Source organism: Panicum virgatum, chromosome 1N (genome assembly GCF_016808335.1).
Source record: "Panicum virgatum strain AP13 chromosome 1N, P.virgatum_v5, whole genome shotgun sequence".
NCBI lineage: Eukaryota > Viridiplantae > Streptophyta > Magnoliopsida > Poales > Poaceae > Panicum > Panicum virgatum.
In genome coordinates, this window is record NC_053145.1 from 9,348,117 (window position 1) to 9,375,599 (window position 27,483).

The window sequence follows — 27,483 nt, forward strand, 5'->3', positions numbered from 1 at the left end:
CGAGCACAATGGCGAGGAAGAAGTTGCATTGCACGCACGTACCCCTTACGTGGCTATGGCACCCGAGTACACCGCGGGCGGGTTTTCTTCCCATTCTCTCTCCTTTTCTCCCTGACGACGAAGCAGTGCTTGTGCGTGCGTTTCGACACCCGCCGGGCGCCGGCGTCCTACTCGTACGTGATGGAGTCAGACGACTCGTCAACAGGCTTCATCTTGAGAGACAGGGACGGATCTAGCATCGGGTCAGAGCTCGAGCCTCTCCTACTCGTTCTAGAAGTATAGAGCTTTTTTAAGCTCCTTTAAATTTGTAATCATTGAAATTTGAGAGGGGTAGCTACATGTAAAAAATAATATGAAACAACCTTTTCTAGATCCGCCGGGAGGAAGAAAAGGGATACTTGCAAATTTTGAAATTTGCAACGCGGCCTTCTGGAACTAAATAATGTCGGATTATTTTGTAATATAATACAAACAAGTAGGGGAAAAAAGGTTCCATCTTCAAATTGTGCACGTAGAGGCACGCCAAAAACAGGAAGGGAAAAGAAAGGGGGAGAAACGAAAAAAGCTTCCGTCTTCAAATTCTCCTTGGCCCTGCAGACTTTGCAGCGACAAAGATCTGGTGTTTGACCCCGAGCACGGAACCCCCTGCCGTTCGTAACCAGCTCCATCGTTCCGGTCCCGTCCCACCGCGCCGTGCGAGCTCCGCAGCCGTAGATCCGCGGATGGACGGTCCAAGCCCATCCAAACTGTGGTCAAACTATTTACGCTGGACTCGAAATATGAAAAAGAAAAAAAGAAGAGGAGATTAATCCACCTCCTCCACTCCAACGGCCGAATGATTTCCCGCGAAATGAAGTCACCGCCGCGCCCGCCACCGGAGATTCATTAGCACCTCGCTGGACCAGGGGATTAGACTCGCACGTATTTATACCTCGCCGCCGTCTCCTCGTTCCTCACAGCACTCGCTCTTCTTCTTCTCCACGAGATCGTCACAGCAAGCTGCAAGAATTAAGAAAGGATCGAAGCAAGAAGGAAGGACGGGACCGGCAGCACAAGAACGGAGGAAGAGCTGGGTCATTGAGTCGAGGTCGATAGAGCAGGAAGGAAGTAGGAGGGGGCATGGACTTAGCGCGGATGGGGAGCGTCGCCGGCGGGAGCATGCGGCGGACGGCGTCGTCGTGGCGGGCGTCCGGCCGGAGCGACGCGTTCGGGCGGTCGGCGCGGGAGGAGGACGACGAGGAGGCGCTGCGGTGGGCGGCCATCGAGAAGCTGCCCACCTACGACCGCATGCGCAAGGGCATCATCCTCACGACCGGGGCCGCTGGCGCCGGCGTCGAGGAGGTCGACACCGAGGGGCTCGGCATGCGGGAGCGCAAGAACCTCATCGAGCGCCTCATCCGCACCGCCGAGGAGGACAACGAGCGCTTCCTCCTCAAGTTCCGCGACCGCATGGAGCGGTGAGCACTGGCGACGACTCACTCAGCTACCATTTCTGAAACCTTGATCCCTTCAGGAAAAAAAAAAACTTCCAGAAGCACTTGGAAAATATTCTGCGCAAGCATCAGAGACCATTTCATTATCCAGCGCATATTCACGATCTGTGTTGGTTTTTGCAGAGTTGGGATTGACAATCCGACAATAGAAGTGCGGTTTGAGCACCTCAACATCGACGCAGAGGCTTACGTCGGCAATAGGGGCGTCCCGACGTTCACCAACTTCTTCTCCAACAAAGTCATGGTACGCATCTGCAGACCGCCGTGGCAGCTTCATGAATTCTTCCTAGCCGTGGAAAACGTACAGCTTTCAAGTTTCTTCAGCTTCTGACTCCATCGAGCTGCTCCGTCCCAATCCCATAACAGGATGCACTAAGTGCCCTGCGCATCGTTTCGAGCGGGAAGAGGCCAATCTCCATCCTTCATGACATCAGTGGAATCATAAGGCCTGGTCGGTAAGGAGACGAAGAGTTTTAAATATGCAAAGTTTGAATTTTGTAAGGAGTCGAAGAGTTTTAAATATGCGAAGTTTGAATTTTGTTCTCTAGCTCATGTGGAAATTGTTCAGGATGTCTCTGTTGCTTGGGCCTCCTGGGTCTGGGAAAACTAGTCTACTTCTGGCTTTGTCAGGGAAACTTGACTCATCTCTGAAGGTATATACCACATCTTGCATATTATCCTGAGTTTGAGTTGCTGTGTTGCTCTGAACTTCAGGCAAAAAACTATTAAAGATAAAACTAGCTGTGAGTTTAAGATGGATGATGAACTTCTAATGGAAATTTCCAGGTGTCAGGAAGGGTAACTTACAATGGGCATGACATGAATGAATTTGTCCCTCAGCGGACATCCGCGTACATTGGTCAGCACGATGTTCACGTCGGCGAAATGACAGTCCGGGAAACACTTGCCTTCTCTGCAAGATGCCAAGGAGTTGGGACACGTTATGGTACGTAACATGGACACTGAAAACGAACAAAGATAATTGTTTACCTTTGGTAGAGTGAACCTTATAGTGTTTTGGGTTATACAGAGTTGCTCACGGAACTCTCAAGAAGGGAGAAAGAAGCCAACATTAAGCCAGATCCTGATATCGATGTTTACATGAAGGTATAATTCATTTACTTCGAACTAAACCCTGTATTTATATTGGAAGTAACAAGGTGTACTCACGATTATTGTGCTCTTCTGTGCAAACAGGCTATCTCTGTGGAAGGTCAGGAGAGCGTGGTCACAGATTATATCCTCAAAGTGAGTAAAAATACACTACATGAAAAGTAGCAGGAGAAATGGATCTGCCCCCTAACAGTACTTGTATTTCTTTGCAGATTCTGGGTCTGGAGATCTGTGCAGATACAATGGTTGGGGATTCTATGATCAGAGGTATCTCAGGAGGACAAAAGAAGCGTGTCACAACAGGTATGTGCAACCTTAAGTTACAGAATGATATGTGCATCAAGCCCTTTGAACCTGACCGTAAAATCTGACTTCTTGACTTGTTTAACTTCCACAGGTGAGATGCTTGTTGGGCCAGCTAAGGCACTATTCATGGATGAAATATCCACTGGTCTGGACAGCTCCACAACATATCAGATCGTTAACTCTCTACGGCAGTCGGTCCACATCCTTGGTGGAACGGCACTTATCGCATTGCTTCAGCCTGCACCTGAAACATATGAGCTCTTTGATGACATTGTTCTCCTCTCTGAGGGCCAAATAGTATACCAGGGTCCTCGTGAGCATGTCCTTGAATTCTTTGAGGCCATGTGCTTCAAATGTCCTGAGAGAAAAGGTGTTGCAGACTTCTTGCAAGAAGTGGGTATTCCAAAAGAACCATGCTAGCTGCACGTTGTGATCCGGAACTCCAATCTCACAGTGTTTCCTTTTGTGATGTCACAGGTTACGTCTAGGAAGGATCAGCATCAGTATTGGTGTCGAAGAGATGAGCCATACCGATACATCTCGGTTAATGACTTTGCAAAGGCATTCAAAGCATTCCATGTTGGGCGTAAGCTAGGATCGGAGCTCAAGGTGCCATTCGATCGAACCAGGAACCACCCTGCAGCTCTCACAACATCCAAGTATGGTATCAGTAAGATGGAGCTTCTCAGGGCATGCTTCTCTAGGGAGTGGCTGTTGATGAAGAGGAACTCGTTTGTTTACATCTTCAAAGTAGTCCAGGTATGTATCCTGCTTCCTGAAATCTTCTCAATTCAGATAATAATTTCTGATGAATGTTCCATATTTGTACAGCTAATAATCCTCGGAACCATTGCAATGACGGTCTTCCTGCGCACGACAATGCATCGACGCAGTGTTGAAGATGGAGTGATATTTCTGGGGGCAATGTTCCTTGGCCTAGTCACACATTTGTTTAATGGTTTCGCTGAGCTTGCCATGAGCATTGCAAAGCTGCCGATATTCTATAAGCAGAGGGATCTCCTCTTCTATCCATCTTGGGCGTACGCATTGCCTACATGGGTGCTCAAGATCCCAATATCATTCTTGGAATGCGCTGTGTGGATTGGCATGACTTACTATGTCATTGGCTTTGATCCAAATATCGAAAGGTTCTTCCGCCATTACCTGCTGCTTGTACTAATCAGCCAGATGGCGTCTGGTCTTTTCCGGCTTCTTGCTGCATTAGGAAGAGAAATGGTTGTCGCAGACACCTTTGGGTCATTCGCTCAGCTTGTTCTTCTGATCCTTGGTGGCTTTTTGATAGCAAGAGGTATGTCAAGTCTCTATTCGGACAATGCTTAGATATTATCCAGAGCCTGGAACTGAGTTTTCTCTCTCTATCTACAGATAACATCAAGAAATGGTGGATTTGGGGCTACTGGTCCTCCCCTCTGATGTATGCACAAAATGCCATAGCTAATAATGAGTTCCTGGGCCACAGCTGGCAGATGGTAATGCATCTTCTCTGAAGCAATCTAGGCGTGATCATTGTGCAGTTCAAATAGATAGATGACAAACAATGTCAAACTTTATGCAGATTGTTGATCCAACAAGAAGTAACGAGACACTTGGTGTCCAAATTCTGAAGGCACGTGGCATCTTTGTCGACCCAAACTGGTATTGGATCGGTGCTGGTGCATTGCTTGGGTACATCATGCTCTTCAACATACTCTTCGTTTTGTTCCTCGACTGGCTTGGCCGTGAGTAACTTCTCAGCTCAAAAATAGATTAATTCATAGAACTCAAAGCATCTCATGTCTGGCACTGACGCCGTTCTCAAAACCACAGCACTTGGGAAAGGTCAAACCGTTGTTTCTGAAGAGGAACTGCGGGAGAAGCATGTGAACCGTACTGGTGAAAATATCGAGCTGCTGCAGCTTGGAACAGATTCCCAGATTTCTCCTGATGGTTAGTCCAAAGGATATTCATGTGCACCACCTGATAAATCGAACATGCCATTGTTGCATTCTTGTAACAATTCTAACAAATGCAGGAAGAAGAGAAATCATTGGAACTGGCACCAGGAAGAGAGGAATGGTACTTCCATTTACACCATTGTCAATCACCTTTGACAATATCAAATACTCTGTGATCATGCCTCAGGTAAGCATAAATCAGAAAAAGTGCCTTATATTTAACACAGAAACTGGTACAACTAAATAATCTTACTATTACTAATTGGAGGCTCCTTTAAAGCCTCCACATGAAGCCACTTAAAATCCTAAGTGGACACTATAAAAAAAGAGAAATCATAGAAATTCTCACAAAAATCAGAAACATCCAGCCATCAATTTGACAACTCTAATCATAATAGTCATTGGATCTATTACCTTTTCTAATAAATTACCCACCTCTGCCATTATGAAAATAGACTAAAGTAACTCACTAAACAAGTATCTAAATTACCCACCTCTGCCATTATAAAAAATCAAAAGTAACCCCCTAATCTTCTTGTAAATTACCCACCTATGCCATTATAAAAATAATGCAAAAACCCACCTAAATTTGTATATAAATTATCCAATTATGTCATTATTAAAAGTCAAAGTAACCCTTAAATTTGAATCTAAATTATATAATTATAATAAAATATTAAAGTGTACCAATATAAAATTATAAATTACTATTGTTATCATTAATAATTTAATATATTATTATAATATTATTTATAGAAAAATACTACCTATGATAAGTGTCACTAGTATTCGTGTATCATGAAAGAGATAAGAATACTAATTCACAAACAAATAGTTCAATTAAATATATATCAAACACATATGGAGGTATGGTGCAAAATAAAATCTATTGCAACTGTATAATAATAAATATATATTTTATAGTAAATTTTAGAATATTTAATAGATGAAAGAGTGCGTGAGATAGGTAATTATAATTATTAGTTGTATGCTTTATTTTCAAACTAACTCTAATTAGCCCGTGCGGGAGCACGGGTTGACAGTCTAGTAAGTATTAATTCTATTAACTTTTTGACAGGAAATGAAAGAAAAAGGTATTACTGAAGACAGGTTACTGCTGCTGAAGGGTGTAAGCGGAGCCTTCAGACCAGGAGTCTTGACGGCACTGATGGGAGTCAGTGGAGCGGGTAAGACTACCCTGATGGATGTACTGGCAGGAAGGAAAACTGGCGGTTACATTGAGGGAGCCATTTCCATTTCTGGATACCCAAAGAAGCAAGAGACCTTTGCTCGGATTGCTGGCTACTGCGAGCAAAATGATATCCACTCTCCACATGTCACTGTCTACGAATCCCTCCTGTACTCAGCATGGCTTCGGTTGCCGCCAGAAGTAGACTCAGAAGCAAGAAAGGTAGGTGAAAAAAAACCTTCAATTTGCTAGCTCATAAGCAATTCATTACCATTTTGCTTTGCAAACTATTACTAGAATTCTTGGCTAATTGGATCAATTCATGGATGCAGATGTTTGTGGAAGAAGTCATGGAACTAGTGGAGTTGACACCTCTGAGGGGAGCATTGGTGGGACTGCCAGGAGTAAATGGTTTATCCACTGAACAGCGAAAGAGGCTCACTATTGCTGTTGAGCTCGTTGCCAACCCATCCATCATATTCATGGATGAACCGACTTCAGGACTAGATGCCAGGGCTGCTGCAATTGTGATGAGGACAGTCCGGAATACTGTGGACACAGGAAGGACAGTTGTCTGCACAATCCACCAGCCCAGCATTGATATTTTTGAAGCTTTTGATGAGGTAAGTTGTTATAATTATGAAACTGGGAGCTATCCATGGTAATCTTGAACTCCGGAAGCAACGCTCATATATCATTCTTGAACTTCTGCAGCTATTCCTGATGAAACGGGGAGGGGAAGAAATATATGCTGGCCCCTTGGGACGCAACTCGTGCCATCTGATTGACTACTTTGAGGTGAGCTTTACTCACTGAACAAAATATTCAACTTTTAACTTATGACACATGATAACCTTTGCTTGGTGTGTCAAGTGTAGGCAATACAAGGAGTGAAGAAAATCAAGGATGGTTACAACCCTGCAACATGGATGTTGGAAGTGACCACCTTAGCTCAAGAAGATATCCTTGGGGTCAACTTTGCCGAAGTATACAGAAACTCTGACCTATACCGGTATGTTCAGTAACATCAACCTCAGAATGGTGTTTGTCCTTTATCTATGATGTGTTTCATGTCACTGATTAGGATGCACCATTGCAGGAGGAACAAAGCTCTAATCAGTGAACTAAGCACACCTCCACCTGGATCCAAGGACTTGTACTTCCCAACCCAGTACTCACAGTCCTTCCTCACACAATGCATGGCTTGCCTGTGGAAGCAGCACAAATCTTACTGGAGAAATCCATCATACACCGCAACTAGAATCTTCTTCACAACAGTTATAGCCCTCATCTTCGGAACCATCTTCTTAAACTTAGGCAAGAAAATGTGAGTGCCCTTGCTTACAACTCCAACTGAGACGTGAATGACCTGATCTATGTTGGCATACTATGACAAAGAAACTTACTGTACTTCTGTTCTTACTTTTCAGTGGCACGAGGCAGGACCTGTTCAATTCTTTGGGATCCATGTATGCAGCAGTTCTTTTCATTGGAATTCAGAATGGTCAAACTGTGCAACCGATTGTGGATGTTGAGCGAACAGTTTTCTACCGAGAAAAGGCGGCTGGCATGTACTCTGCTCTACCCTATGCTTTTGCACAGGTAATTGGTTGTAACTGAAGATTTAAATAAAACGCAATAATTGCATTGTTCCTCCTTGAATCTAGTGCTGAGTTATAACTTTAGGTTCTAACTGTTTAACCTTTCAACAGGTTCTTATTGAGATCCCACATATCTTCCTTCAGACAGCCGTGTATGGTCTTATTGTCTACAGCTTGATTGGCTTTGACTGGACAGTTGAGAAGTTCTTCTGGTATATGTTCTTCATGTTCTTCACCTTCATGTACTTCACGTTCTACGGCATGATGGCAGTCGCCATGACACCAAACAGCGACATTGCTGCCATAGTGTCAACTGCATTCTACGCCATATGGAATATCTTTGCCGGCTTCCTTATCCCTCGACCGGTAAGTTTCCAAGTGTAACTCCTTGTACTACATTGCAACAACTCAATTTTCTCTATATTGTTGATGCTGAAGCATACACTGCTGGGTTGCAGAAGATACCAATATGGTGGAGATGGTACTCATGGGCATGTCCAGTGGCTTGGACACTATATGGACTTGTGGCCTCACAATTTGGAGATATCACAAATGTTACACTGAAAGATGATGGGGAAACAGTGAAAGATTTTGTCAGCAGATTCTTTGGATTCCATCATGATCAATTGGGTTATGTAGCTACCGCTGTTGTTGGATTCACAGTTCTCTTTGCTTTCGTCTTTGCCTTCTCCATCAAAGTCTTCAATTTCCAGAGAAGATAAGGGAAGTGACCTAAAAATGTTTTGTGTTGCTTCAGCTCATTTTCAGTATATAGCACTGCAGCAATGTAAATTTATGAGAGAGAGAGAGAGAGAGTATGTAGCATTTGTTTTGTTTCTAGGCAGTTAACAATTGACATCATTATTCGTTTCAATCAGTTTGGCCTGGAGTTCTGTACTGAACAGAAAGGGGCCTATGTGTAAATTGTATGTAGATTGTGCATAATTGAGTTCAATGTAAACTTTTCCTTTAAACATATACCTTTGGTCGAACTGGTACTTGCATTAAAAATTAAGTTAATGGTACAATAACATGAGAAGAGAGAGAGAAAAAAGGCGGTGCCTATATAACAAAGAAGGCCATTTCAGTTCAGGGATACTTGAGAAAGTCCATGAGCATTAGAAGTACAAATTAATTTGAAGAGGAACATTCAGAACTCAGAAGCAATGCATCATAGTCTCATAGACACATAACCCAATAACCAGCTAAGACGGGAATGGTGTGGCACTCTTTCCCATTTCTTTATTTGATAGTTTCTTTGATCGTTGAATATATAAAAGAGTCCAACTCATCCGAGGTAGCATCCTTCTCAATGTGGATGACCAGAATTCCAACACTACCTGACTGAGGACCCTAGGTTACTGATTGCCCAAATCCGAATCCAACTGGTATCCAGGACCTAGATCAAATGAATCTTCCCTAAATTCCTATCCAGAAACCCAGAATGCATCCAACTACTCATAGCCCCAACCAGCAAAACAGCCGAGGACCAAGCAGGCGCAGATGGCACGGTTGGCAACTCGCAAGCCCTTACCCAAACGGCATCACCAACCCACATCAAAGTATAAATCCCAAATCGACCTCCTCCCCCCATCCGCACACTTGTTCTAGATCAAAATGGATCGCAGTTTGCAGCATAGAACTGCTCATACAGAAGTATAGGACGCGAGATTACCTCAGCTCACCGCGTCGCACCTGCAGCAGTAGCTCACATTGCGCCAGCCGCCGCCGCAGCCCACTCCGGCAGGCCGAAGACGGAACCGCCACCGCATGCGAGGCGCGAATCAAGCCTCCGGGCCGCGAGAATGGTCCGCCGCCCGCGCGAGAGGTCCGATGCCGGCCGCCTCGGAGTTTGCGCGACTCCGGCGGCGGGTAGGCCATAGGGGTTTGGGAATTGGCGAGGCTGCTGCCTGCTGGCCCGTTGGGTTTTCGGCCTTTCAGCCTTTACTGAAGAAGGGAGTGGGATTGTGGGAAAACCAACTTGCTCCTCTCTACTGACGAACTCGTTGGATTCAAACCACAGTAGCAGCAAGTGTTTGGCCAAAATTTGACAAGATGGCGACATTGGATTTGATTACGTAGCTTGTTCTATCCTCTAACAGTACTGAACTGAATAATCTGAAACCGTTGAAAGACCAAGCCCTTGTTTAGATGTGTAAAAAGTAAGCTGTAAAGTAATGTAGCACTTTTATTTTGGTAATTATTATCCGATCATAGGTTAACTAAGCTCAAAAGATTCGTCTCGCAAATTACAGATAAATTATGTAATTAGTTATTTTATTTAGTTATATTTAATACTTCATGCATGTGTTCAAAGATTCGATGTGATGGAGAATCTTATAAAGTTTTGGAATTTTAAAGGTAACTAAAGAGAGGGCAAATAAGTTGAAGAAATGTGTCAGAAGTTGCGATGTCTCATGAGGCATCTTTCTTTTCCTGTGAGGCCCTGTTTAGTTCTAAAAAATTTCCAAGATTCTCCGTCACATCGAATTTTTGGACACATGCATGGAGTATTAAGTGTAGTTTTAAAAAATAACTAATTGTACAATTTAGTTGGAAATGATGAGATAAATTTTTGAGCCTAATTAGTTCATAATTGGATATTAATTATCAAATAAAAACAAAAGTGCTACAGTAGCCAAATCCAAAAATTTCGCGAACTAAACACACCATGAGTATCGGTTGGGCGTCACATCTTCGCTCCCTTTTCCTCAATTCAGGGTGTGTTTAGATGTTTAGGGGTAAAAATTTTGAAACGGAATCTTTATATTTCGGAGTACTAAATAAAATATATTTACAAATTTTTTTGCATGGATGGATTGTAAATCGCGAAACGAATCTAATGAGTCTAATTAATCTATGTTTAATTCATAATTAGCGAACAGTTACTGTAGCATCACTATTATAAATCATGGATTAAGTAGACTCATTAGATTCGTCTCGCGATTTACAACCCATTCGTGCAAAAAAAATTAAAAATAGACTTCATTTAGTGCTCCATATATATATCCAAATATTCGATTTTAGTTTTGGGGGTAAAATTTTGGAAATAGACTTCACTTGCTCCTCATTTAGTACTCAAGCTTACTTCAGTTGCTTGATGTGTTGGCAGTGCTCGCATGATTCAGCTAGTTCTGATTGATATCCCAAGTATATGCTGTTGCAGGAACAGTGGACGGGCTGTGGCTAAGTTTGAAAAGGCAAAGCCATCTCATCAGGCAGCGATACCTAATCTTTAACCTTCCCTGTTCTTCCTTAAGAGGATGTAAAATTGCATTTTTTTTTAAAAATGTTGGAAAAATGCAACAGTTATTTTTTTAAAAAAAAAGTTGGAAAAATGCAACAGTTATTTTTTTTTAAAAAATGAGGGAATGTATGATGTAAAACTGCATTTAAATTTGATGAACAAGGAAGATAGCAAGAGCACATCATAAGCGACAGGAACAGAGACCACAACACACCAACCACCGTGATCCATCCACTAAGGCCGTGTTTAGATAGAGCGCAACAATTTTTTGCGACGGAATCTTGCTAATTTGAAGTACTAAATGAAATTTATTTACAAAATTTTTTTCACAGATGGGTTGTAAATCGCGAGACGAATCTAATGATGCTAATTAATCCATGATTAATCTATAATTAGCGGATGGTTACTGTAGCATCACTGTTGCAAGTCATGGATTAGGTAGGCTCATTAGATTCATCTCGCGATTTACAGCCCATCCATGCAAAAATTTTTATAAATAGACTTCATTTAGTACTCCATGCATGTGTCAAAATATTCGATGTAATGTTTTTTTTCATTTACGGGGTTTACGGGTAAAGATCTAAATAGAGCCTGAATGCTGGAGCTCTGCAACTCTGCATCCCTAGTCTCTAGCAGATGCCTGCAAGCTAGGCCCCGTTTAGTTCCCAAAAAATTTCTCACACTATCCGTCAAATCGAATCTTCGGACACATGCATAGAGTACTAAATGTAGTTGAAAAAATAACTATTTACACAGTCTAACTAATTACCACGAGCTGAATCTTTTAATACTAATTAGTTCATAATTGGACATTATTTGTCAAATAACAACGAAATGTGCTACAGTACCAAAACTCAAACTTTTTCACCAACTAAACACACCCCTAGTAAGTTCATGACATAAAGCATTAAGGAAAACAATTACACAAGCAACCTTTATATTACCAGCGTGCTGATAAGGCAAACTAATGACAGTTTTACAGTCACAAGGAGTACAGCTGCTTCACTGAACTTGCTCAGTCACAGGTACTGGGGGTAACTAGCTCACTACGTTTTAACTTACAGTTAACACTTTTTACACTAATCGCATCATGTTTTATTTCGATCAACAGTTCCAGATTGATCACAATTCTTCACAACTGAAACATATCTACAACAAATCGGATCAACAGTTCCAGATTGATCACAATTCTTCACAACTGAAACATATCTACAACAAATCGATCATGGCGCGGCGACGGAATCGGTTGAACCGATCCTACTCGTCCTTCTTGCCGCAGCAGCAGAAGCACTCCAGGCAGTGCTCGCAGGCCTCGTAGCAGCAGAAGCAGCAGCACAGCATGAAGGCGCTGCAACCAGGCCATGAAAATAACAAAAAAAATCAATTTCATTACTTATTAATGTGTAGATTTTTTTCGATGTTTGTGCAAAACATGGGACTGTGCAAATGCCTGCAGTTGTACGTGGATAGTTTTCGCAGAACAAGTCATGATCTTGTAGCTTGTGGCAAGCTTACTGACCAGGCATAGAGGAAGCCCTTCTCCTCATGGCGCTTCTTGACATGCTCCATGGCCGACAGCTTCCGGTCCTCGCTCTGCGAAGGCTCATCCATCGTTGCAGGCTTGCAGTTGCAGCCGCCTCTTCTTTTCGACAGAAAGGAACACTGCAGTCTACTGAAAAGAGGTGAGGAAGAAGGTGGTGGCAGCTAAGGGAGGCGTGGCTTGTTCTTGCACCCGTTCTAGTGTGGTAATATAAGGAGAAGGCTGGCCAGAGCATGTAGCTTACCTAACCCCTTGCTCCTTGCCACGTTGTTTCAACATTCATTGGCAGTGCAATCTTTTGATTTTCAGAAAACATCATGGACAGTCGACAGTGTATTATTGTTTCATTTTTTTTCTGTAATCTCTTGGCGATAAGCTGGTACGCAATCATCATGCTCCCCACCAATTTCAAACCATGGGCATGCAGATTTTTCGCAAGGAGATGCCTAGGAAGATGCCTTATATAGTTATATGTCACTGTGAGATAGGGAGGTGTAAGCGGTGTGGATAAGTTGGCCTTTGACAGGGCATTAGCTCTTGCAAGTGGTCAGGCTGTGTCAATGTGTGTGTCATTTGTGCAAACTATGCAAAGTCTGGAACAGGTATGCATTTTCTAAGAAGCTCCTGCAAGTTGCAACAGATGGAACAAATTTAGCGAAAAGAAAGTATTCCTTAACATGCCGTTTACATTACCACATCATTGGCTTTAGACTTTGAGACCTTTTAGGCTTCAAAAGAAGCTGTCATTTGCTTATTAAAGAGTCAAAGAAGGGACTTGATGCCAAAATGATATAACTATCAATAGCAAAAGCAGGTGAATGAATGCGATTGGGATTTACTGTGTGAACACGATCTGCACTGTCAACTTTTAATTTGTGTGATCGGCTTACGGATTTCCATGGTACGCACTGTCATGCTACTGTGTGGGTTATTTTGCAGTTTGTAGTGCCAAATTTATCGTAGCAAAGAATTTATACAAATTTAGCGTTTCTGACGACATAAGGAAACAAATGCCATGTAGGGAGCTTGATATATATAGGTAGTTCATATGTCTTCAGCATGTGCAGGATTTTGCACCACTTGTAGTTCTTAGGTTACTAGGTTAAGATTTATCACTTCATCATTATCATACCAGGTGTGTCATGATTCAAAGCTAAGACATAGCTCATGTTCCATGAGCATTTTCTAAAATTTCATTTTTCATAAGCGGTTGGAGTATTGTTTTCAGACGTTATTTTCAGTGACTCATCTATGCCCCAGTCTCCACTACCTGTAAACATCAACCTCAGTGAGTACCAGCACTATGACATGATGTGGTCTAATATTATGGGTGTGAGGTACCCATGTAGCAACCTAGCCAAATATATCGAACGAATCAGATGAGCTGCCGTGTGGGGGGTGCATAACATGACTGATTTTCAGTCATGAAATGGTCGGCGTTCAGAGAATATATCTTGCATCAGCATATCTCTCTCATGGGGAAATAATTAATGTTGGTTACAGTTCATCTATATATGTTTTCTTTTTGTCTAAGTTGAACTAGCACTACTCCCTCTATAATCCTTTACTTGCAACTTGTCTACACCATGATTTGTCCTTGTTTCGAACCGGGATTGATGTAAGAATTTTTAAGAAGAATTGGGGTTATATTGTTACAAATGAGGCATTTTTAAACTGGTAATTTTGCTTGATTAGAAGTTTTCAAATCATGAGCTGGAGAATGATGAATAAACCCTGCGGCCTCCTGGTTCAATGGCTATTTTAGTATCCTCCTATCCTTAGTTTTGATTTATTAAGCTGGAGCACTGCACTGGTGTCAGCGAAGCAGATCCGCACGAAATCCGCTCCAAGACTGCCATCTGTCAATGTGGACATGCATGTTTATCAACAAAAAACATGATTTTGTTCTAAAATACATCTCAGACTCAGAGTAATCAACAAAAATCAAAGCACTTGATGGTGATGGAACCGATATGAACAAATCGAAGTGCTACGATTGGGTTTGATGGCATGACTCTGATGTGCAGTTTGTAATCGGATAATCCATCACGACGGCAAGAGCATATCCGTAATTTGCAAGAAACTCGTAGGAATCAGGAACAGTTAAGAAAGATTATAAAAGTAAAACTGATCAATTTTCCAGTCTTTAGTTTACGCATGTAATTCAAGAATTGTCTATGCAATCATGCACTGGGTACTGTTCAATCAGGCAAGTGTTATGGTAAAGTTCTGGAAGCAAATAACTACATGTAGGGAAAGGAAGAGCTATGTACAGATCCATGTGGCCCTGTATACTTCAGTAGCAGGACTCATGAACAGCACAAAAGCCTTTGTTACTACTGCACAGATTCAGGTCTCGAAACATGCAAAGACAGAGACACCAGGACTTGAAGAAGCCACTAATTTTTCTGATTATGGACAATCTTAAAACTTCTATATAAGCAGATGGCGTAATACCGAGACTAAGTCTAAAGTTTTCGTTGTTTCTGACTAGTGACTAACTTGTCATTGCATATATGTCAATCTGAGAGAAAAGGGTACCTGCACGGCTGTACCCATCACAACTCCTTACAGAGCACGTTAAGCTGTCCATTCCCGTTCACCAAAGCCACAAGCTTCAACAACAGACTTTAAGAATGGCGAGCTGGGCAGCCACCCACATTTGACGAGGCCATAGGCCATAGCCGCCAGCAAAGGAAACTTGGAAACACTCAAATTATGTATCCAACAATTACAAAGATTCAGCATCAGGAATATGTTTCTCTTAAGTCGCGTTCGGACCGGACTTGCTGCACACTGGGGTTCATAGTATAGACACAGTCCAGCAGCCGGGTATGAGGCGTCCCCTCCTGCATCGTATTGGGACAACTAGTCACCAAGTAGTTTTCGTCATTTTACCTTCTTTTCTTCCCATCTTCTGGCGAATTTCTTCCTATATAACCTATGCATGACTTGCTGTCCAGTCTGTTCCCAGTAAGGAAGAGAAAGCACTTGTTTCAAGGCGATCAAGTCCATGAAGCTAAAATTGGCTAGCCGAGACTGGAGTCACTGTTCCCATGGCATTGGTTTTCTTTGGCCTCCACATAGTCTGTGCCTTCACAATGGTATGCCCTGACTTTTTTTTTTGAAGCAAATGGCAGGAGCTCTGCCTCTCAATTAAGAAGAATAGAAGTTTTAATTACAAGAAAGGTTAGTCAAACCACTCTGGATGACTAACCCACCCAAGTGCCATGGCACACCACAACACACCACTGCATTGAGTCATCGTTGACGAGTTGGATAATCCAACAGCTCCGACTTCCCGAAGCAAAACTGTAACGAACATGGCACCATTTATGCTATTTCGAGTGATTTTGGTGATCGAATGACAATACAACACTTGGACTAATATGATTGTTAAGATGATCATTCTCAGGCTTTTAGGTTCAAGTGATGACAAAGAGAAAGAGAAGATAGGCGTAGCAAGGCCCGAAGGGCCACCCCTACGGGGCCTCCGCTACCCGGTTAGCGGACGGGAGTCGAGGGGGAGCCGCTCCTCGCGGGTCTCAGGGCAGCGCCCTGAAAGCTCTTCAGTCTGAAGCACCGGAAGAACCGACGCATGAAGCATCGGTGCATCCGATGGTTGTCGGAAGAACCAACGCCATAACAGAAGGGAATCGAAGCCAAGTCAGCTTATGGGCACCGGATGAACCGACAGGTCAAAAAGGGGCATCGGTGCATTGGGCGTCCTATGTTCCAGAGACGGTGTCAAGAGCCCAGGAGAAGTTTCTTCAGCACCGGTTCAACCGACGGAGCATCGGAGTATACCATCGGTGCAATGACGTCAGCGCCCAGGAAAAGATCCTTAAGCACCGGATGAACCGGTGATGCATCGGAACAAAGCATCGGTTCAACCGGTGGTCACTGCGTCAGCTGTCAGGACTTCAACGGCTACTTCGGTTTATGAGTGACCGGAAGAACCGACGCTACCCCTGGCAGAGGCATCGGTTCTTCCGGTGATACGCAGATTTTCTACTGACCGTTGGAGCAACGGCTACAAGACTTGGTGGCCTATATATACGCCTCACCCCGGCCATTTGAAGTTTGCTGGAGTTGCTGGACATCCCACACACACCCAAGAACATCTCCAAGCCATACAAAAGCATCAAGATCATATCCTTAGCCCTTAGCACACTTTGAGAGTGTTGTGTAAAGGATTAGCTCTTAGTGAGTGAGTTTGCAAGGCTTAGAGCCTTTGTGCTGTGGTTCATTAGCGAACCAAAACAAGAGCTTGGTGCGCCGGCACCTTGGAGCGTGAAGCTCGCCGGCAACATCATCGACCCTCCGACTTGGTGTGGAGCGGCGACGACATCTTTGTGCGGGGGACGTGGAGACCCTCATCCTTTGTGGAGAAGCTCCTTAGTGGAACCCGGGGCCAAGGTGACCGTGATTGTGTTCACGGAAGAGACTTGGTGGCCGAGTAGCAATACTCTTAGTGAGTGCTACAACAACGTGGATGTAGGTGTGCCTTTGTGGCTAACCGAACCACGGGATAAACACCCGCGTCAAGAGTTTGCTATCTCCTATCCCGCTCTTTAAGCTTCCGCATTTCATACTAGCATTTGTATGCCTTTACTTTTATATAATAGTTTCTTGATAGGAAAGGCTATAGGTTGCTAAACTCTTCTGGGATAGGGGTTTCACACTAGAACAACCTAGTTGCACATCTAGATATCATGTTTTAGTTTAAGTTTTGTACAAACTAGTTGGAGCCATAGGTCAAAGTTTTTATTAGTGTCTAATTCACCCCCTCCCCCTCTTAGGCTAGAGCACCCGATCACTTTCAAAAACCCTAGACGACCACCACCGGGTAAACTGGCAAAAGACCGAGGCCACGAGGGTCATCGTTGCCGAGCTCAAACGCGGTGCACAGAGCAGGTCCGACTTCCTACCGCGAACCAAAGCCTCGCCCCTGGTGACCGCCCAAACACACTTGCAGCAACTCCCAGGGACGAAGAACAACCCGCCCGTGTTATCGTTGCCCAGCTACATCCCCTGACGTAGCAGCTCCGACTTCACGTCGCAGGAATAGGCCCCGCCCGCCAGACAGCCGCCGAGAGGTGAAGGGCGACCACCAAAGACAATAAACGTCGAGACCATAACGACTTCCAGGTACGACGCCTTCAGGAAGGGCATGACGCAGAAAGCGTCACCGTCGCACGTCCAAGAGGACTTGGACAGGGTTTTCACCCCTGGAGGAAAGGTGCTAGAGGGGAGGAAACACGACGCCCCCAACGGGGAAACGGCGCCCACGGGCGTCGCCGTCGTCGAGGCTTTCGCCCAGAGGTACCTCCCCTCCCGCCCAAAGCGCTAGGCCCCGAAGACTCAAATGCCATCCACCACTGTCGTCGAAGTTGCGCCACCCCAAGACTGCGCCTCCAGAGGGGTGTCAACACGCCAGCTGCGAATGGCAGCCGTACAGCTGCGTCGGCAGCCACCCCCTCTGAAAGAGCAGCACGTGGTACCAAAGACACTGCACCACCGCAGCCAACCACCACCCGGACGCCACCCGGACGCCGCAGCTCGCCGACGCCAACCCCAAGGTGCTGCGAGCAGGTAAGACCTGCTCATCGGAGGCCTGGCGAAGCCAGCCGCGCCGCCATGGCTCCACTGACCGCCGCGCCTAGTCGTCGCCGGCCCGCACCTCGACGGCGCAGCCAGCCAGACCAGGTTGGCCACCTCCGGCCGCGGCGCCTTGGCGCCACCGGCACACCCACCGCGCCGGCCCCCCATGCTCCGCCGCAGCAAAGCAGACGAAGGAGCCCGGCCGCACCTCCTCCCGGAGTCAGTCGACGCCGTTGCGGACCGCGCCTCCCCCACGGATCCACCACCACGGCCGCCGGATCCGGCCATGGAGGCCCCGGATCCGGCCTCGCCGGAGCTGCCGGTGCCGTCACCGCCCGCCCGGCAGCGAGCCCCCAGCACCCCTTGCGGCCACGCCCGCCAGGTGAAGGGAGAAGGGCTGCCCCGCCGCCGCCCTCCTCGCGGGCCGCACGGACTTCCGGCAACCGGCGGCGGCGCAGCGAGGGGGGGATGGGGAAGGGGCTGGCGGCGGCGGGAGGCTCTGCGTCCGCCCGAGTCGCCCTACGCGGGGGCGACGCGGGGCTATCCGGTGTAAAAAAAACGTTCCTACCGTATGCCCTGACTCAAGGCACAGCAAATGCTCACACTGCAAGGTTGTTTCTCCTGAGCCATCAATGCAATCAGTGAACACCGTGGTGTGTGACTGCAGCACACTCTCTCTGCCGCATTCCCTCTTGTAGTCAAGGACAATGCTAGCCAGCTCGTGATTCTCAAATATAGAGATTGGAGCACTCTGGTGGGAAAATAAGTGCAAAAGGTCAGAGGGTGGTGAAAATACAGTAAATAAGCACTACATCTTTATGTCAACTGAAAAGGTGAACAAAGCGTATATTTACTGTCAGTACGAGGCTATCGCGTTCCGCGATGGCGAGGCCATCGAGGACTTCACTCTACGGCTCACATCTCTGGTGAGCCAGTTAGAGCAGGTCGGCGTCGACATCGGTGAAGAGGAAGCGGTGGCAAAGTATCTCCGCGTCGTGCTGCCGCGATTCGCGCAGATTGCGCTCTCGATCGAGACGCTGCTCGACATGAGCACGCTCTCGATCGAGGAAGTCACCGGGCGGCTCAAGGCGGTCGAGGACCGCGCGGAGGCCCCCGCCCGCACGACCGCCGGCGGCCAGCTACTGCTCATGGAGGAGCAGTGGGCAGCGCGCCTGCGCGAGAGGAAGCAGGGGGAGGGCTCCTCTGTTTCGCGCAGCAGCGGCAGAGGCGGCGCGCGTGGCAGGCGGCGCGGCAAGCCACGGCGGAAGGCGGAGGGCGCCGGGAAGGACAGCGGAGATCGTGCCGCCGACAAGGATCGTTGCTGCAATTGTGGCAAGATCGGGCACTGGGCCCGCGACTGCAAGGAGCCGCGATGCCAGGAGCGGGCACACCTCGCCCAGGATGACGAGGAAGAGCCTGCGCTGCTCATGGCGCAGGTCTGCGCCATCAACACCGAGGCAGAGGACCACGGCGGGCGCGTCGAGCTCGACGAGACGCGCGCACGGGTCAACCTCGGGCGAGCAGAGGAGCAGTGGTACCTCGACACCGGCGCGAGCAACCACATGACCGGAAACTGCGCGGCCTTCTCCGAGCTCGACATCGGAGTCGTCGGCACCGTGAAGTTTGGGGACAACTCCGGCGTCGACATCCAGGGGCATGGCACGGTCGTGTTCCAGTGCAAGAATGGCGAGCACAAGGCGCTGACGGATGTGTACTACATCCCCAAGCTCCGGAGCAACATTGTCAGCATTGGCCAGCTCGACGAGCGAGGCTACCAGGTGCTGATCGACGGTGGCATGCTCCGGATCAGGGACCGCGAGTGGAAGCTGATCGCCGAGGTCGAGCGCGGCAGGAATCGCCTCTACACCTTGGCGCTGCGCATTGCAACCGGTGTGCTTGGCGGCAAGGTGCGACGATGCGGCGTGGCGTTGGCACGCGCGCTTTGGCCATTTGAGCTTCGATGCTCTGGCCAGGATGGCGCGGCAAGGCATGGTGCGAGGGCTGCCACTGATCGAGCATGCCGGCGAGCTGTGCGACAGCTGCCTTGCCGGGAAGCAGAGGAGGCTGCCATTTCCCAAGAAGGCGAGCTACCACGCTGGCGACACCCTCCAGCTCGTCCATGGCGACCTCTGTGGGCCAATCACGCCGGCAACGCACGGCGGGAGGCTCTACTTCTTGCTCCTCGCTTCATGTGGCTGCACCTCCTGTCGAGCAAGGATGAGGCGCCGGCGGCGATCAAGGAGTTCTAGGTGCAGGCGGAGACGGAGATGGGGAAGAAGCTACGCGTGCTGCGGACGAATCGCGGCGGCGAGTTCACCTTGGTCAAGTTCGGCCTCTACTGCGCGGGACAGGGCGTTGAACGCCACCTCACGGCGCCGTACTCGCCGCAGCAGAACGGCGTCGTGGAGAGGAGGAATCAGACGGTGGTCGGCATGGCTAGGAGCATGCTGAAGGCCAAGAAGATGCCGGCGGCGTTCTGGGGCGAGGCAGGTGAGCACGGCGGTGTTCATCCTGAACCGCGCGCCCACCAAGAGCCTGAAGGGCATGACGCCATTCGAGGCTTGGCATGGGAGGAAGCCGGACGTGTCCTTCCTCAGGACATTCGGCTGCGTCGGGCACGTGAAGAAGACGATGCCCAACCTTGCCAAGCTCGAAGACAGGAGCACTCCCATGGTGTTTCTAGGGTACGAGCGTGGGAGCAAGGCTTATTGGCTCTACGACCCGGCCAGCAGCAATGTGGTCGTGTCCCGCGACGTCGTCTTCGACGAGGCGGCGTGCTGGGGCTGGGAGTCCGGCGATGGGGAAGTGACGCCAGGCGGACGGAGCAGCTCTTTCACCGTCGAGTACATGGTGTACTCCGGTGCGGTGGAGCTAGCTCACGACGAAGGGGAAGCAACACCCTCGAGCGAGTCGCAGGGGACACCCTCGAGTGCGACACAGGGGGCACCCTCGAGCGAGTCGCAGGGGGCACCCTCAAGAGCGGCACAGGTGACACCGTTGAGCGAGGCGGAAGGGATACCCTCGAGCGAGGTGGAAGGGACACCCTCGAGAAAGGCGCAGGGGGCACCCTCGAGCAAGGCGCAAGGGGCACCCTCGAGCGAGGCGCAGGGGACACCCTCGACCGCGGGGCAGGGGACTCTGATCTCCGCCGCAACAAGCACTGTTTTGTCGATTCGCTTCGTCACGCCTCCGCCGAGCGCCTCCCCGAACATCGACGCCGATTACTCCGGCGAGCCACTCCGATTCTGTCTGGTGGATGACATCGTTGGCATAGGGAGTCCGCCCGGGCAGGCGGCCCATGTGCTGGACGACCTCGAGCTGCATCTGGGCAGCGCAGAGGAGCCACCAAACTTCGCCACAGCAGAACAGGAGGCACGCTGGCGGACGGCGATGCTGGAGGAGATGGCGGCGGTGGAGGAGAACCGCACGTGGGAGCTGGTGGATCCGCCGGCCGGTTGCCGGCCAATTGGGCTCAAGTGGGTGTTCAAGGTGAAGCGGAACGAGCGCGGCGAGGTGGTGCGGCACAAGGCGCGGCTCGTCGCCAAGGGATTCGTGCAGCGCGAGGGCATCGACTTCGAGGAAGTCTTTGCGCCGGTGGCGCGCATGGAGTCCGTGCACTTGCTGTTGGCGCTGGCGGCGGTGAGGTGCTGGAAGGTCCATCACCTGGACGTGAAATCGGCATTCCTCAACGGAGAGCTCGCCGAGGAGGTGTACGTGCAGCAGCCGCCGGGATTTGTCATCGCTGGCGAGGAGCACAGGGTGCTCCGCCTCCGCAAGGCCCTGTACGGGCTGCGTCAGGCACCGCGCGCGTGGAACATCAAGCTCGACGCCAACCTCGCGTCGCTCGGCTTCACCAAGTGCGCCATCGAGCACGCCCTCTACACACGGCGGTCGAAGGGAGGCCTGGTGATCGTCGGCGTGTACGTCGACGACCTCATCGTCACCGGAGCTGAGCAGCGGAACATCGACGCGTTCAAGGAGAAGATGAAGTCGATGTTCCGCATGTCAGACCTCGGTCTGCTCACCTACTACCTCGGCATTGAGGTGGAGCAGACCGGGAATGCCATCACGCTCCGCCAGAGCGCCTACGCGAGGAAGCTGCTGGAGCGGAGCGGATTGGGCGAGTGCAGGGCGTGCCAGACGCCCATGGAGGAGAAGGTGAAGCTGTCAAAGGACAGCACTGCCCCCTTGGTGGACGCCACGAGCTACCGGAGCATCATCGGCGCACTGTGTTACCTCACGCACACGCGGCCAGACATTGGGTTCGCCGTGGGGTACGCGAACCGGTTCATGGCAGAGCCGCGGGAGGATCACCTCGCCGCGGTCAAGCATCTGCTCCGCTATGTGGCAGGGACGCGCGACTACGGGCTCGTCTACCCAAGGAGGAGCAGAGGAGAGCTGGAGCTGATTGGGTTCAGCGACAGCGACATGGCGGGCGACGTTGATGGACGAAGGAGCACGACTAGTGTGCTCTTCTTCCTTGGAGCGTGCCCGATCTCCTGGCAATCGATGAAACAAAAGGTCGTTGTGCTGAGTACTTGCGAGGCAGAGTACATTGCGGCGGCGACGGCATGTTGCCAGGGAGTTTGGCTGGGGCGGCTGCTGGCAGAGCTCACCAGAGAAGAAGCTCGGGCACCCGTCCTGATGGTGGACAACCAGTCCGCCATCGTCTTAGCAAAGAACCCCGTTCACCACGACCGGAGCAAGCATATCGACACCAAGTATCACTTCATCCGTGATTGCATCGACGGTGGACAGATCAAGCTCGAGTATGTCGAGACAGCTCGACAGCTCGGGGACATCCTCACCAAGCCACTTGGGCGCGTTCGACTTACAGAGTTGAGGACCAAGATTGGAGTTGAGGAGATCAAGCAAGAGCAGTGCAATTAGGGGAAGAATTGTTAGATAATTACTCATGCTCTAGCTTGTCTAGGTTCTACGCTGTTAGGGGCTCTTGCTCCTGCTCAGTCAAGGCCGCCTCGTCAATGTTGGGCGGCAAACACTATTGTGTATAGTAGCAGCTGCAATTGGCAGCATGGTAGCAATAGTGACTAGTAGTAGCAGCAGTAGCTAGTAGTGGTAGAGGCTACATAACACTGTAGCGCCTTACCTTATAAATGCTCACCTTGACTACTTGTGTCTATAAAAGGAGAGAGCAGCTGCAGCTCACAGATGAAGCAGCTCCATTTCGTGTGCTCTTCTTGAGTTCTTCTTCTTCATCTCATCTTTTTCCTCCACCTGCAAGTAAGAGGGTGTTGTGTGTGTGAGGGAGTACCAACAAAGACATCAATTTATAGCGTGTGCAATACTTACAGTCAAACCTGTTCTGACATATTTGCTAGCCATGGCTACACCCAGGGGCGGACCTGGTATTGATGCCCCCGTATTCCCAGGAATACCCTGCTGCCCGAAAAACAAATTAAATATATGTATATATGTATAGGTAATATGGTATGTATACTCAGTATGCTTGAACCAAAATACTTCATTTAGGCCAATGCAGCTGGCTATTTTTTTGGGGAATACCCTACTTAGAAATTCTAGATCCGCCACTGGCTACACCATTCCCCAGCAATTTTGGAAGTTTAGGGCTGTCTTCATCAGCGATAGCAGTGCACTCAAAAAAGTATGGTGCTATTTCAGTTCTCACTTCATCAGGAATCCTTGCGAGTTTTCTAGTATGCTTATGCATCATAACCCATTTACTGCACGTTTTGCCAAAGCATTAGGAGAAAATATCAGTAAAAGCAAATGACTAGATGACAAAATTCTAAATATAGATCTGTGCTGTAAGAACTAAAATGCATGCATAAATCAATAGCAATATGATAGGGAGGACAGCCAAGTGGCAATTGTCTATGCCGTGATGTTATTAATTTAAATAAGGGCAGTATAAAGATGAAAACCTTGTAGCCCTCAATATAGTCTGGCCTGTGTTACGATCATGTAAATGCCAATCTCTACGCATTCCGTTTTTACCATGACCACAGAACCATGTATCTATGCCCACTGTATCACCCCTGCATAAGAGTTAAAAAACATTTAATTTTCAAAAAACAATAGAGCCTTAGATTACCTAAATCCACTTAGGTCAAAGAAGTAACATGATGAAATATATGCAGCTCTCCTGCATATCCGAGTAACATGATGAAACAGATGGGTTCAAAATATATCAAGGTTCAACTACATGATGAAATGGTGTACATATATCAATGTTCAAAATTACTACGTTATAGATGATAACTAATTTAGCGGTACTTAATTGCAAACACTTTCCAAGCTGAGGTTCCTAAATAGACATCAAACCACCTACTTTTTTAAATATCACCATCACAATTATCATCAACGACTTTTAAGTCCCCAATGAATCAGGTAGAAGCTCCACATGGAAAATTTGTAGTGTGCAATGAATTAATCACACATGTCCTTGTCAAAATAAAATTAGATATAGTTTCTGCATCGCTAAGCAATAATCAAAGTGTGAATATGCCATTTGACCCCATCAAGCCATCTGATTTGGACATGACAGCTCAGAAATTGAAGGAAGAAATAGTTTCAAATTTTCTCGCAAGAATACTTGACACCTAATTTCTCACCAATAATAAACTTCCCCATCACACAATTCCAATAGGCACTGCAAAGATGTAATAATATTGTGGCTTAACTGCAGCAGAGGATTCTCTTTCTAACCTATCTTGGTACAGCAAGCTCACAAAGTCAAAGAAGCAAGAGACAACAGTTATTTATGACCCCCTAGCTGGCTAGCTTGACAACTCCACAGCCCACATTATTAGCATTTTTTTTTGTAAAAAAGAGAAGTCATTTAAACCCAGAAACTATAGCCAATTCAGCGCGAGGACTCAAATATAACTCAAATAACAGCAAAAGGATAGTTTGCAATCTGTACCAGCATGGGTACTGCTCCACCAGGACCTGCATTTGACTGACAACCCAGAACAAGTTGCGTTTACTCATCTCCGGAGTCGAACCAAAGCCATCGCCCAGCAGCCCAGTGCTCTTGACATGATTCAGCGCCGTCTCCTACACACACAGAAACAGAATGAAACAACAAAATTAGAATCCATAGTGAGCACCTACGGCACAATCAGATGTTGTGCATCCTGTGCTTCACGGTTACCCACCTGCAAATGGTTCATAAGCGTCTCTATCGATGCCGTCCGATCGGCCCCGATCTCGTACGACCGGATGGAGAAGTCCTGCCGGAACACCTGCACACTGAAGCCGAACGTGTCGATGAGCATGTCCGGCCGCTTGGGCTTCCAGTCGACCAGCGTCCACTGCCGCTCCGCCGCCAAGAAAATGGTCGTGATGACCGCGAGCAGCACGCTCCAATCCGGCAGCTGGTTGTAGAACGTCCTCAGTGTAAGAACCGCCTAATTTGATACTATTTTAAACGAACCGCCGGTTATTATCATCCAGATGAGAGTTAACACGTGCTTGCCGGAGAGCGTATCATGTGTTATCCCGCATCTAGAGACACGAATAACCGACACATCATTCATTCAAAATAATATCAAATCCGGTAGTCCCGGTATGTGCTCCAACATACGTCAAGAATCAGCATATGCACATACCGTTTACAATCGAATACATCGTCAATATTCCACAAAGAGCAATTTTACACACTTAATATTACAAGTTCAATATAGGTGGGTTTCAAACTTCACTTACAAGCCTTGGGCTCACAAAAGTCATATTAAACAGAAACATAAAGTTTATTGTATTTACATGCTCTCACGAAGCTTGATTACGATAAAGACTTACTAAATTAATGACGTCTTGCTCAAGGACATTATTATAGCCACCACGACATACTCTTCCCCCGCATTAGGATCAGCGGGGTAGAAGTGGCCGAACACCACTTCGGACTCACCTGCAACTAGGTTTAGAAAGCAACCTGTAACATCCCGAAAATCTACTAAAATAAATCTTGCGCTAAAGTTGTTTTTCGTCGTTGAGCTCGACTACCCCCCTTAAACCCTGAACCCGAGCCCCAGAATTTTCTCTTGACCGACACCCGATTTTAATGCACGTCCCATCCAACGCGACGCGGCCGCCGCGAATCCCGCCCCTCTTTCCCCTCTCCTTTTTCCTCTCTCCCCTCCGACCGCGTGCCCCACCTCCCACGGCCCGCACGCCACGCGTGGCAGACCGCGGCCGCCGTCGCCGCTGGCGCGCACCGCCCCCCCTCCTTTTCCTTTCTCTCCTTCCCTTTCTCCCCATTTTCTTTTTATTCATTTCTTTTTCCTATTTTCTTTTCCTTTTTCCTTCACCTTTTTTTCCTTTTTCTTTCTTTTCCTCCCTTCCTTCTCTCTTTCCTCTCTTCCTTCCCCGTCGCGCCTGCCCCGGGCCGCCTCCCGCTCCGAGCACCCCGCTCCCGACCGCCCCCTCCCACGCACGCCTCCCCGGCCGTGCACCGCGCCGTGCCGAGCCGTCCCTGGGCCAAGCGCTCGCCGCGCCCGAGCCGCGCCAAACCCGCCGCTGACGCTCTGCTCTGACCACGGCTCCGCCCGCGTGCGTGCCCACGTGCACCGCCGCGCCGCTCGCTGCTCAGCCGCCACCGCACGCGCCTCGGCCCAGTTCGCCTGCCCCGTCGCGCGAGCGCTGCCAGACTTGCTCGCGCGCACCGAGCCCCGGCGTGCCAAGCCACGCTGCCGCCCGCACGCGCCGCGACACGCCCCGCTCGGCCACTCTCCGTTCACGCGCATGCCCGTACCACGCGTGCTCCACGCGGCCGGGCCAGGCGCCGCACCGCTCGCCGCTTGCTCCACCGCTTGGCGATGCGCACAGGTGCCCGGCCCACCCCACGTGCCACAGTGGCCGGCGCGCCGCTCGCCGCTGCCGAGCGGTCTTGTCGTCACTGTACGCCGCGAATCAAGCCGCCAATCGCCATTAATGGAGCCCGCGGAGCTCGCCGGGTGACCACGCCGCGGCCACCGGCCACGCCCCCCCCCAACCGACCTACATCAGCTATAAAAGGGCCGCCGAGCTCCGCAGCCATCCCCACTGCCGCTCCCAGCTCCTCCCTCGGTCCTGCAGCACCGCCGCCACACACACACCCCCACCGCCGCCGTCGATCTTCGCGGAGCCGCCCCCTCACTCCACTCCAGTCCGAGCCGAGGTGGGGAATCAAACCCCCTCATTCTCCTCTCCCTTTTCCCTCCTCCTCGACCACTCCCGCGCCCCGGGCCGCCGGCGCAAGGAGCGCCGCCCCCCTTCCCCGGCCCTCCTCTGTTTCTGGCGAGAGGAGGAAGAAAGGGGGCGACTTTGTCCCTAGCCCCCTCCTTTTCTGTCTATTTAGTTAAGAGCACCCCCCCTCTTTGATCGTTTTGCAAAGAAAACCTTCCCTTTTGTTCTATTAAAGGAATAGTCCCTCCACCCTATAAATTAATCCCAGAAAGACCCCTATCTCTT

At 48.6% G+C, this 27,483-nt stretch overlaps 2 protein-coding genes and 1 long non-coding RNA gene across 7 annotated transcripts; 1 reads left to right on the plus strand and 2 right to left on the minus strand.

Moving 5' to 3' along the window:
* Positions 1-806: 806 nt before the first annotated feature.
* LOC120655060 (ABC transporter G family member 39-like) lies at positions 807-8,627 on the plus strand. Of its 3 annotated transcripts, none has more exons than XM_039932786.1 (23): positions 807-1,457; positions 1,617-1,737; positions 1,860-1,948; positions 2,062-2,146; positions 2,280-2,439; positions 2,524-2,600; positions 2,691-2,741; positions 2,819-2,909; positions 3,004-3,305; positions 3,390-3,671; positions 3,744-4,221; positions 4,299-4,402; positions 4,489-4,651; positions 4,740-4,859; positions 4,945-5,054; positions 5,946-6,278; positions 6,389-6,679; positions 6,771-6,854; positions 6,935-7,068; positions 7,156-7,383; positions 7,487-7,658; positions 7,769-8,023; positions 8,116-8,627. In XM_039932786.1, exons 1-23 carry the CDS (start codon positions 1,120-1,122, stop codon positions 8,377-8,379), a joined length of 4,332 nt encoding a protein of 1,443 aa, XP_039788720.1. In that variant the 5' UTR covers positions 807-1,119; the 3' UTR covers positions 8,380-8,627. The 3 variants fall into 3 exon arrangements, with proteins under 3 accessions (XP_039788720.1, XP_039788721.1, XP_039788719.1); XM_039932787.1 differs by having other exon boundaries at positions 4,740-4,818; positions 4,865-5,054; positions 8,116-8,626; XM_039932785.1 differs by having other exon boundaries at positions 808-1,457; positions 3,390-4,221.
* On the minus strand, positions 1,533-6,097 carry LOC120655061. Of its 2 annotated transcripts, none has more exons than XR_005667286.1 (4): positions 5,969-6,097; positions 2,484-5,037; positions 2,301-2,406; positions 1,533-2,215 (listed from the first exon to the last, which is right to left on the minus strand). It is a non-coding gene; the product is annotated as an uncharacterized LOC120655061 (long non-coding RNA). The 2 variants fall into 2 exon arrangements; XR_005667287.1 differs by lacking the exon at positions 5,969-6,097 and having other exon boundaries at positions 2,484-2,577; positions 2,664-2,825.
* A 14,211-nt stretch (positions 8,628-22,838) lies between the features above and the next one.
* On the minus strand, positions 22,839-25,459 carry LOC120655062 (palmitoyl-acyl carrier protein thioesterase, chloroplastic-like). 2 transcript variants are annotated; one of them, XR_005667288.1, is made up of 7 exons: positions 25,191-25,458; positions 24,956-25,089; positions 23,955-24,068; positions 23,611-23,753; positions 23,362-23,402; positions 23,159-23,286; positions 22,839-23,069 (listed from the first exon to the last, which is right to left on the minus strand). XR_005667288.1 is itself a non-coding variant. In XM_039932788.1 (6 exons), exons 1-6 carry the CDS (start codon positions 25,308-25,310, stop codon positions 23,215-23,217), a joined length of 624 nt encoding a protein of 207 aa, XP_039788722.1. In that variant the 5' UTR covers positions 25,311-25,459; the 3' UTR covers positions 22,839-23,214. The 2 variants fall into 2 exon arrangements, 1 of the variants encoding a protein (XP_039788722.1); XM_039932788.1 differs by having other exon boundaries at positions 22,839-23,286; positions 25,191-25,459.
* Between the last annotated feature and the right edge of the window lie 2,024 nt (positions 25,460-27,483).